General features: G+C 31.9%; 1 protein-coding gene across 2 annotated transcripts; it reads left to right on the top strand.

Moving 5' to 3' along the window:
• Positions 1-4195: 4195 nt before the first annotated feature.
• LOC114725818 (serine/threonine-protein phosphatase 2A 65 kDa regulatory subunit A beta isoform) lies at positions 4196-9923 on the top strand. 2 transcript variants are annotated; one of them, XM_028912390.1, is made up of 13 exons: positions 4196-4277; positions 4944-5355; positions 5768-6014; positions 6159-6271; positions 6769-6848; positions 7147-7288; positions 7453-7533; positions 8107-8211; positions 8382-8564; positions 8813-8905; positions 9048-9187; positions 9271-9337; positions 9573-9923. In XM_028912390.1, exons 2-13 carry the CDS (start codon positions 4960-4962, stop codon positions 9690-9692), a joined length of 1767 nt encoding a protein of 588 aa, XP_028768223.1. In that variant the 5' UTR covers positions 4196-4277; positions 4944-4959; the 3' UTR covers positions 9693-9923. The 2 variants fall into 2 exon arrangements, with proteins under 2 accessions (XP_028768223.1, XP_028768224.1); XM_028912391.1 differs by lacking the exons at positions 4196-4277; positions 4944-5355 and adding an exon at positions 5524-5654.
• Positions 9924-12395: the final 2472 nt, after the last annotated feature.

The raw sequence follows: 12395 nt of genomic DNA, 5'->3' as shown, positions 1-12395 counted from the left end.
CTCATTATACCATCCCAAAGACTAAATATCAATTTAATACATTGAATTTTTAATAAAATAATTATATACTTATATTTTCTTTTCATTTTTTCCTACAATTCCTTTGACAAATTGACATCATAATATCATATTATTAAAACAACTAATATTCATTCAGCAAAATATCAAAATAGATTTATGGCAGCAAAATATTCCTATCTACAATCCTCCTGCCAGTTTTTCAGGCAACTGATCGGTCGGTTTTCGGTTCAAGCCGGCCGATCCGGTGCGGTTTTTAATACTATGGATTTAATTAATAGGCTTATGGATCTTACTGTTTGATTTTTTTTGGGGCTCGATCAGTACAGCACATCTTGTAAATTCAACTCTTTGAAAGCGTAATACTGCCATTGGACAATTTTTTTCATCATCCAATAAAATTCCGTTGTCCATCTTTACGCCATTTAAATAAGCGTTAAAAAATTAATTTAATGACAAATCAAATATTTAAACGGATATTTACAAATTATCTTTTAGCACAAAAAAAAGATTTAACTATTAATTTTTGGGATCTATTGTTATTTTTTTAATGTTAAATTGGTAATTAATAAACTTAGTTTATAATTAACATTAATAGATGAGGCTCTTGTGCACCTTTTTTTTTTCCCATCATAACTAGTTAAATATAAGTTCCATAAGAATATTATAAATTTTAATTATAATTCAGTAGTCATATTTCTCCCTATATATATACACACACACACACACTCTTACCCTTGGCTGTTACATTGTAGAAGAATCTAATACTCTCTCGTGTCTTTACCATAAGTAATTTAAATATGCAACTTAATATAATATATTTGACAAAAGTAATTATTTTTCTAATTTTCTTAAAAAATTAATATAATTAAAGAGTAAAGTATTACTAAGAAATAATATGAGGGTAAACATTTCTCTCAATGAAAATTCAAATTTTAATTCAGTACTTTGGTTTTTTCTACAATCGAATTCTGTTGGTAGAAGTTGATCTTCTAAAGCCCAGTATATCAAGGATGAAGAAAGTGTTGAAACTAAGATGGGAGAAATGCAACTAACATTTCATATTAAATATCAATTTTCACTTTTTTTATAAAGTAAATAAACTTAGGTGAAGTTTACTGTTTACTTTTAATATTTCTTAGAAAATTATTTTCTACTATAAACAGAGGCTATCATAATTGCCAATATACAAACACATATGAAGTAATTAATTGGTTCCACTTCTAACATCAGACGCTTATCCACTTTTATATTTGGTACATAAACCTTTAGATGAATTGATTAATTAGAAAGTTCATTTAAACCCCCTTTTCTCATAACATATGAGTGCCATTTTCACAATTTTAACAACCAATTTCACTCTCAAAATAAAAATATATTTAATGTTCATTTGGAATTATGATTAAAATCTTTAAAAGCACTTATTTACTTAATTCAAGGTAAAATTATTTTTATATACTTATATAATACTCCTCTGGTCCTATTTATAGGGCAGAGAAAGAAGATATTTTTGGTCCTATTTATAGGCACTGAGAGAAATTTTTTGTATGGATGTACAATTTTACTCCTTATTTATTATTATGTTGAGTCTGTTTATATGAGGTATAATGTATATTAAATAGGGATAAAATTAAAAAGTTATTAAATTTTCAATGATAATTAATGAAGTTTAAGATTTTTTTTATCTATGTAAAATATATCAAAAGTGCCTTATAGATGAAACTAGAGGAATATTTTATAAATCACAGTTAAGAAGTTATTTTTAAAAAATTCTACTACTATTTTAAATAAGCCTATACTTCCCACTCTCCTCAGGGCTAAACCTTAAAGAAAAGAGAACAGAAATGATGATAAGAATGTATCAATTCATGTTGCTTATAGTTAAGGTCAACTAGGATCAAGGTCCTAGTAGCTTTCAGGAATCAGTCTCCAAGTTTTGGCCAACTTAGGTCAAAATCCCTATCGTTACAAAACATAACTGCCACATCAGCAACTATCAATTCATTTTACCGATGGTTCATTTGGATGCGGGAAATGGAAGGTAAGAGCAGCGCTGTTAAATTGTTTGGTTGCTTGGAAGGGATATTCTTGGGTAGGAGGCAAATCATCAGGTGACTCGGGTGGGGCCTCCCTAGTCTCACTTAAAGAAGCAAATGTTCAAATTATTTTCTTCTCCCACTATTTGTAGGGGGAAAAAACTCGTCACTCCTTTGTTCAGGAACAACTTGTTAGTTAAAATAATAAGTAATTTTATCTTTACAAAAAAAAAAAGAATACAGATTTAAATCTAGGAGAACATACTTATTGAGATGATTTTAACCTTAATATTTTTGACCTGATAAAAATTAGTTTTAAATAAAAAATGACTTGAGAATACTCTAAGTCATAACAAAAAAATTTTTAAGATAAATTTATAATTATATTCTTCATTTATTATTTACATGACAATTTATTAAAATATAAAATATATATTAAATAGGAATAACATTAAAAAATTAATACATTTTGACGCAAAATTAATTAATGAGATTTAAGTTTTTTTCCTGATAAAATATGTTGGATGAATTAGAGGAGTGTATTTGTTTCTTATTCTTTTACAAGGATATTTTAGATTTTTAGTTTTTTCTCCCAAAAGAATTATTCTCTACCTCTTTACCCAATACTAACAAAAAAATTATGAATAAGTTCTAGTTGAATTTTCTTATAAATAAATAAATCTTGCAAATTTGTCAAAAATTAAAAAAAAAACTCTGAATTCTCTCCCTCTGTTTTTTTTAAAGCTTCAATACTCTCAAGTCTCTCGAGGTTTGAAAAAAATGTCACAAACTCACAGTTGCTCTTCATCTCTTTTGGGTAACGCTGGCCAATCAACCTTATTTAATTCTTGTATATAATCTTCTCAATACTAATTTTAAGTTAGTATACTGAACATAAATTATTAAGTTGCATTTTTTATCTCAAATAATCCTTAATTTTTTTCAGTCTAATTCAAGGTTCACCTTAGAAATTTGAGTCATATTAATATTACATTTTTTTTAAGAATGGAGTGAAGTTAGAAAATCGTATGTGACTATTAATATCTGAAAATAACATCCAAGCAACCGCAAATACTTATCCAAGCCAGACAAATATTATCTGGAAAATGCTTTCTCTTTCACACCATAGGTCATTGGAAAATTAAATTATAAACATTTATGTAATTACCGAATATTTCCCTATACATATTACACAAAATTTAAAATAAATTATTCTTCCGATTCTAAATATAAAACTCCTTTCGTAGTGTAAATTATACTAGGAAAGAGGTTTATATTTAGGATATTATTTAAGATTTACAAACAATATGAGGTGTCGTACAAGTACTCCGACTTGTTAATTGTTAATGATTTTATGAAAACCCGCATTAATTGTAATTTTACTTTGCATTTTAACTTTGATTTTATTCCTAGAACACGCTTAGGGCCCCATAAGTATTATATTATTTGTTATACCATTTATACCATGTTATTCTATTTTCTATTATATATCTTGATATTTTAATGGATATATCACACATATTATTCGAACTTAATAAACTTTAACTCTATATTTTTCTGGGGAGAATCCTTTTTTTTTTTTTTTTTGAAATTTTCGCTGCCAGTTTATTTTGTATGTGCATTCTTAATTCTTTCCCTGTCAGTCCAAATCTTGTTACCTAGACTCTGTATATTGTGATATTAGATTTGTTTTTAGTTTTTACTATACTTTTACTGTAATTTTAAATTTTAAATTATTTAAATAACATTTTAACGCTATATATATTACCTTACATTTTTTTATTTTTTTTAAAATATTACTACCTCTGATCTTTAATATAAGATCTCATTTGGTTTTTGTTTTAGTACTAAATATAAAATATCAATCCATTTTATCTCTTATATTTATATTTCTTTTAAGATAGTCTTTTTAATAATAGTAGTTCTAATTAATAAATTTGATTAGTAAGAATATTTTAAAAAAATAATATATATTTATTATAAATAAATAATTTAATTTAGTTTTTAATCTATTTAAATTAATCAACTAATTTTTATATTTAGAATCAAATTAAATATATATTAAATTCAATCAACGGTAACGGTTTAACGTTTGTAAATTTCCATCTCTATATATATTTCCGTTGTTTACCGAATTTCCCTCTTGGTCCGTCCTTCTGTCTCCTCCCACAGGCCGTCCAACTTCTGGGATCTGAGGCGGCCGGCGGGAACGCGGTGCGATCGGTACGGTGCTCTCTACTTGTCATTTCGCCGATTCGTTCTTGGAAATGGATTTCTAGTTTCTCTATCGTTTTCTGAGACATCTTCCACTGTCAATTGGACTAAATTAAATCAAATCCCCTGTTTAGCTGCAAAGTAAGCTGGGCGAGTAGCTATGAAGTTACTAAAGTTTGATGCTTCGGTTTTATTGAAATCGAAATAACATCTTGCCTTGAGGGGTTTTAAGAGGCACTGTCTTGTGGTACTTAAAAATGAGGCTTCCTAAGAAATTAATCTTTTGGTAGAGCTCTTGTGAAAGATTTGAAGCATTAGTTTTATGATACCTGCAGCTTGGTTTGCAACCTAGAGGTTGTGCGAGGCCTAATGACTAGAGAATTCTAGAATTTTTATTCCATTTTTCCTTCCTTTAAGAGCCATTTTAGATTTTGTACTGCAACACTGAGTTTTAGCCTTGTGTTTCTGGCTTAATGTTTTCTCCATTTTCCGTTCCTTTTCTTTTTTGGGTAAACTCTTGGGATCCTTTAGGTGTTGCATGTTAATATTTTTAAGTTGGTTGCTTGAGAGTAATAGTAGGGTATCCGCGTAATGATTTAATATTGTTTGCAGAACTTATGGCTATATTTCATGAACTTATTTTCTGACAATTGATTAAATTGTTCATTCTTCCAGATAGCTTGGAAACAAAATGTCTATGGTTGACGAGCCACTTTATCCAATAGCCGTGCTTGTAGACGAGCTAAAAAACGATGACATCCAACTAAGGCTAAACTCAATTCGCAGGCTGTCAACCATAGCACGTGCTCTTGGGAAGGAGCGAACCCGGAAGGAATTAATTCCATTTTTGAGTGAAAACAATGATGATGATGATGATGAGGTACTCCTTGCAACGGCAGAGGAGTTGGGAGTGTTCATACCCTATGTTGGTGGGGTGGAACATGCCAATGTGTTGCTGCCACCTCTGGAGACGCTTTGCACTGTTGAGGAAACCTGTGCAAGAGATAAAGCCGTGGAATCACTTTGTAGAATTGGAGCTCAAATGAGGGAGAGCGATGTGGTTGATTGGTTTATCCCTTTGGTGAAGGTGAGATAACACCCGTTTGTTGGTTCCTTCAGTATAACATAATATTATTACTTTGAACTCACAAACTGGAGGCTTATATATGAAATCTGACCCTTTGACACAATGGATCAACATTCTGATTACGTGGATTCATTTCTCTACCAGGGTTTTTTCTGTGTTATATCAAAGAGTTGCTACGGTACTCATGTAAAAAGAGATTGGTTTGTGGATCTTGGTTAACTTACTCAAATGATGCCTAAAGGAGTAGATGTTATCAGCCAGCCACATGGCCATGACACTTGATATTTTGTTATTACTAAGTGATTGCAGTTGTAGTGCATGTTCATATATTTTTGTGTTGTCGTGTCCTGCTAGTTCTCATTCATCATGTTTGTTGAAAATCTTTCCAAATGAAAATATGTCCTTGTTCCAGAGACTGGCAATGGGTGAGTGGTTTACTGCCCGAATCTCAGCTTGTGGGCTATTTCATATTGCATACCCAACTGCACCGGAAGTGCTGAAGACAGAATTGAGGTCAATATACAGTCAGCTGTGTCGAGATGACATGCCTATGGTTAGAAGGTCTGCTGTGTCAAATCTCGGAAAATTTGCTGCAACTGTTGAATATGCTTATCTGAATGCGGATATCATGTCAATTTTTGAGGATCTTACACAGGATGGTAATTGAGCGGATATTTTATGTATTAGATGGAATATATCTGTTATATGTCTGGCATGCTAGGCTGCTTCAATATCTTGTAGAGTTCTTTATTCTTCCGGTTATACATGACTTTATTTTATATATGCTTCTTATCTTGGTTCAGATCAAGATTCTGTTAGGTTGTTGGCTGTGGAGGGTTGTGCTACTCTTGGCAAGCTGTTGGAGCCCCAAGATTGTGTTGCTCATATTCTCCCAGTTATTGTTAATTTTTCTCAGGTATATTTTGGAAGTAAAACTAGAAAGTATCTATAATTTATGTCTCTTCTCTCTTCAAGATCTGGACTTTTTATATATCAATAATTCAGGGGGCTTGCGTATTGATTTGACTTTTGTTTAAGATTTTTGCTCTTTGTGCATCATCCTCTTTGGACTGAATGTTCCTCCATCTATTTAATTTATGACTATAGACCATTCATATGCAAGTAGGTTAAGGAATACTTCGTATCTGCTGAAAAGTCATATACATCATCTTTGCTGATGTCTAAAAAGGAAAAGGGGTATTTTTAGGCTTGAATTTTAAGTTGTGATTGCAAGGAGAAATTTAAACTTTACTGCTATGCTTAGGGCAGGTGGTGTGAATAAGTAAATTGTTTTAATTGCATTTGACGTCAACTAAGTCTAGAGATTCTTTTTCACTTAAATGCGTTTTGATTGTTCATTGCTACAAATTTTCATTCTTTTCTGTATTTACACTTTGATTTGAACCTGGACAGGATAAATCTTGGCGAGTGCGTTGCATGGTTGCAAATCAATTGTATGAGCTCTGTGAAGCTGTAGGGCCTGAACCTACCAGGTATTATCATTTAGCTGCGTTTGGTGCTTGTCTCTTCCTCATATTCCTACACGAAGTATAAATTCTTCACAATGATAATTAATAATGATTATTAGATGCAACATTATTTTAATGCCAAAATTTGTTATTTCCATATTGATTTGGACATGTTTGTTAGATTTGATGTTAGTGATGATTATTTTAATACCAAAATTTATTATTTATGTGTTGATTTTCGGGGTTTGATATGGCCTAAATTTGAAGGCGTATCTATTAATCTGGTTTTGCTATTTTAAGAATATCTTTTGTAACTGTTCAGGATGGAACTGGTCCCTGCTTATGTTCGGCTGCTTCGGGATAATGAGGCTGAAGTACGTATAGCAGCTGCTGGAAAAGTGATGAAGTTTTGCCGGATTTTAGATCCAGATCTTGCAGTTCAGCATATTCTTCCTTGTGTCAAGGTGTGCATGAAATAAAAATAGAAAACATTATGATGCGTTTATATTTTACCTTTGTAATGTACAGCAACCTTTTTGTGATTTGCTCATGCAATTCAGTATTTTAAAGGTATATATAATGTGCCTTATTGCACAATTGTTTCAATCTTTCATATTGATGCTTGTAGGAACTGTCAGCAGATTCTTCACAACATGTTCGATCTGCTTTGGCTTCAGTGATAATGGGAATGGCTCCAGTTTTAGGAAAGGTATAAATATCGTTCATGCAACAGTATCAGCATTTATTGTGGTGCTGATCGGAATTTGCTTCTACATTTCATGTGAGGTGAAAGATATTGTTTTGGTGGTGTTTGCATTATTTCGTGTGCCTGCATTTTCCCCGTTCCTTAATGGAGTTAAATACATCGTTTAATGCCTTTTATAAAAAATATCATTTAGTGTTCTCAGCTACAGAGCATGCACTGCTAATCTCTTAGATGAATTTACTTTTTCCCCCGGTTTACCCTTGCCCTTTTCCAACCAGCGTCAAAGAGAAGAGCCTGACTGCTAATTTTGGGTTCAGTGCAAAAATATCAAGGCCTTATTATTAAAGACAAACTAGAAAAATGAAAGCTTTTGTGAATGCTACCATTGTGAGACCGTGTGCATTTATTTTTGGGTTTGGCCCCCACATTGTGTAGTCTCTTTTTGGGTAAATGTGACTTCTTTGGTTGTTCTCCTCTAAACTCAAGGACAGAGAAGTATGAACCTATGGAACAGGTCATGTTCCAGTAAGCTCTTGTGCAAATGTGACTTCTAACGGTACGGTTTTGTTATTTTAGGATGCAACAATTGAGCAGCTTCTTCCAATTTTCCTTTCCCTTCTGAAGGATGAATTTCCTGATGTGCGCTTAAACATTATCAGCAAACTTGATCAAGTGAATCAGGTTATCCTTTCCAACCTTCTTCTGCACAACCCCCCTCTCTTTTTCTGATGTTCTAAATTCTACAGCACAAGTTGTGATGCTTTCTCCTTCACCCTATACAAACAGAAGAAAACGGCACAAAAGAAAGTCAGTTTCTTGAAGTAAAAGCTGATGAAGCAGCATATTTGCAGGTTGTTGGAATCGATCTATTGTCTCAATCTTTGTTGCCAGCAATTGTTGAGCTTGCTGAGGATAGGCATTGGAGAGTCAGGCTTGCGATAATAGAGTATATGCCCTTACTGGCAAGTCAATTGGGTGTTGGGTTTTTTGATGACAAGCTTGGTGCTCTTTGCATGCAGTGGTTGCAGGATAAGGTTCTTGCTTCCTAGTTCACAACTAGTCTAATGTACTTAGCATAGTATTCACTCCTCTGTGCGTGTCGACTAAGAATTTTCATACGGTAGATTTTCATTTTCACTTATCTTGTGATGGCCCTTGTCTGTCTTTGACATTCTTGGTAAAACAAAGTAGCATTTTTTTCAGCTTCCTAAGAAAAGGTTAGGGAATCTTCTGTTCCGCGTGACTGTCATTCTTAACCTTCTGTTTTTGGTGTTTATTGCAGGTTCATTCAATTCGTGATGCGGGTGCTAACAACCTGAAGCGTCTTGCAGAAGAATTCGGTCCTGAGTGGGCTGTGCAGCACATAATTCCGCAGGTTCATCTTTTTGTCTTAGATTATTGAAAAAGAGTCACAATGCGCTGACAGTTTATACTCAGTCAGCTTTCGTAGGAAGAGACTCCTTGTATTAAAATATCTGCTGTTTTTTTCTGAATGCAACTCTATGAATGATGGACAGGTTTTAGACATGATCAACGATTCACACTACTTGTATCGCATGACAGTACTTCGTGCTGTCGCTCTGCTTGCTCCTGTTATGGGCTCTGAAATCACTTGTTCAAAATTGTTGCCCGTTGTTATTACTGCATCAAAAGACAGGTTACCTGTTTTTACTGTCATTTTATAGGGTTTAAGGTTCAATCTAGTTCAGTTTGTAATTGCTGCCTGATCGCTCCCTGTAGGGTGCCCAACATAAAGTTCAACGTGGCCAAGGTTTTAGAGTCCATCTTCCCAATTGTTGATCAGTCTGTAAGCATCTGATACCTTATCATCTTTCTCATTGCTGAGCCTACATGTACTGTTTCCTGTACCAATTGGATCGTGCTTTATTAATTGTTTCAATATATTCACATATTCGAAGAAAAAGTGATGCATAAGTGTGTGACTATGTGGGACGCATTCCATTTTTATACTCATTATCTGTCTTTTTCTTCCCTGTCCAATTTTTCTGCTCTTATTCTGTGAAAATCATTTTGTTACGAAGGTGGTGGAGAAGACTATTCGTCCGTGTCTGGTTGAGCTCAGCGAGGACCCAGATGTGGACGTGCGGTATTTCTCCAGTCAAGCACTTCATGCCATTGATCATGTGATGATGTCTAGCTAGCTAGCATGGAGCTTGTGAGAGCAACTTCCTGTAGAGATAATTATGCTGCCCTCCTGTTAGAATTCTTTTACATGTTGCTATTTTTTGAGTGACTTTAGTAATCAATAGTTGATTTGATTTAGTTTTCATCATTCTTAATTTCTCTCCCTCCCTCTGATACTTCCATTAATTGTCACTAACTGCTCATAAATATAGTTGATTAATTTAAACAAGCAATATATATATATATATATATATATTTCTCTCTGATTGTTTTCTGCTGTTTTCGCCATCCCTTTTATTCAAACCCCTGGTATCCTCACTTTACTTGCTAGAGAAGTTACAACATGAAGGCTTTAATTATCTTCTAAATAGTTTTAGTGCTTGAAACTGATTTCTAGGCATGAAAGTAGTTCAGATTCAAATTGGAGGAAAAAAAAAAGTTTGACATGATTTTGGAGTTGACTGATTTTTTTGCTCAAAAATCAATTTGAAGTTGAAGTAACTCTGCTGGGCTTTTCACTTTTAATTTTTATACAAATTCGAACCTTTTGAATTTGGCTTCTCAATATATGAATCTAAACAACTTTATGTCAAGTTGAATTTTATATCAAAAAAACTTATTCAAATGTGTATCAAATTATACTAATAAAATTTTTATCTCAATTTTATTTTTAAAAAGTTGGAATAAAACTTGCTTTTGCGACCTTTAATCAAAACAAGCTCTTAAATGTGTAGGGTGTTATTACATTCATGTAAAACTTGTCCAAATATTTTTAAGATTAATATTCATTCAATATCTTGAAATATATTCTAACTGTGTCTAATATTCAAAAGTACTTAGAAGTATTTTGTAGTTTATTTACCATAATAAAATATTTTTCTAAGTATGTCTATTAAGTTTTTTTTTATATACATTTAGTATCATAAAGTATTTTGCAGTGTAACTTTGCTTTGGGCAATTAAGGGTGCCAGACTCGTATATGAAAAAATAATTTAAAATGCCAAATGGATCATAAAATATTTTAGCAATTAAAAAAATATTTCAAGTGCTGGATGAAGCTTAATTTTTTTTTCCATCCAACATATTTAAACTTATGACATTACTTAAAGGGAATAAATATTAAACTGGTACTTAATTAGTTATTGTTGAGTAGATTTGGCAAATAAATACTAGGACTTTATTACTCCTCCAATCCTAAATATAAGACCAATTTTATAGTGTAAATTACACTACAAAATGAGTCTTACATTTATAATCGGAGGGATTATCGCATAGGGATTTGACTTAGTGGACGGATTTTAAAAAAAAAAAAAGACACACTAGACATAAACTAGGGTCTTATAAGCTTATCTCCGGAAAAATGGAAGTCTATATGTAAAAGATTGTGCCTGTGTGTGTTTTTGGTGCATATAATATTGCTGGCTGAATCAATTTATAATAATGTGTTAGGTAATTATTAATATATTCAGAATACAAAATATTCCACTCTTTCATGTTTAGATATGTCATGTGAAGGGCACGTGATTGTTCTCTTATTTCTTATCTTGCCGTTCCACTTGCTTGTGAAAAAAGAGAATGTTAGAAAGTGTATTGTCCAAGAGAACACATTTATATGTCTTGGTCATTTCAAGTCTCTGGAATCTTTAATCTTCCAAAGCATGAATATCTTTTAATATGGAGAAAAATAATTTATAAGTTTAAAACAAGAAAAATTAAATAATACCTTCGCTCTTTAAATTAAATAAGAGTGAAATAACTAATTTGTGAATATAAAAAAACATTAGTTAAGCTACCTATTTGTAACAAATGAGTATTATTTTTTTTTCTAGAATATTCTTGTTAATAATGTGAATTAAAATGGAAACCTTTCAACAGATGTAATTATTATGAGAACTACTTTGAAGAAAAATAAATAGACAGAAAAAACAGAGGTTTTATATTTAGGATCAAATTAAATCCTCAACTATCTCTTATATTTAGAATCCACAGGAACAAATACAAAATATCAACATTAATTTAATGTTTTTAATATAGGTAATTATATGAACCCCTTTGATTGGAAGAAATATTTGTTGTGAGGTCCCCAGAGAAGCAAGGCTTTGAGACATGAAAGCTTTTCTCTGGGAACATGATTTGGAATAAGAACACAAGTGAAAAGATAGAGTGTTTCGTGGTCAAGAGAAAATAATAACAAAGAAGACATTAAAGAAAAAGGTGAGATTTGACCTCACAAGTCCAACTGATCCACTCAGCACCAACGTCCATGGTCATCATCAAAGCCTTCGACTTAGATGCTTTCATGGCCGATGTCGCCCATGGATTTGGCTTTGGTGCATATTCTCATCATATGCACTAGCTAGATATATACACTTTTTGTCTGATTTATTTTAATTTATTTTTTGTTATATTATTTAAATTTATCATGGCATTAAAAATGGGATCGGTAGAGACATTAGTTCAAGGAATAGAGATCTGATGATGGTTAAATCATAATCAACCTGGTTATGACTAAATATACAAAATATTCATGTATAATCATAAAATGAATAATATTTAAATAGAAAAAAATATATTTTATGATTAAATGGAATGTTCATAATATAAATAACATATAATCTAGCAAAAGAGAATTTTCTTAGGCACAAATTTGATAAACTGCTTTTTTTTTTTAAACTCAAAACTATGTTATTTCAAGCTCAAAAGGGAAAATATTAAATCCA

The sequence above is a fragment of the Neltuma alba genome, unplaced genomic scaffold, assembly GCF_004799145.2.
Source record: "Neltuma alba isolate B1F8T4 unplaced genomic scaffold, ASM479914v2 tig00012280_pilon, whole genome shotgun sequence".
NCBI lineage: Eukaryota > Viridiplantae > Streptophyta > Magnoliopsida > Fabales > Fabaceae > Neltuma > Neltuma alba.
This window is presented reverse-complemented; position numbering and strand designations above follow the sequence as displayed.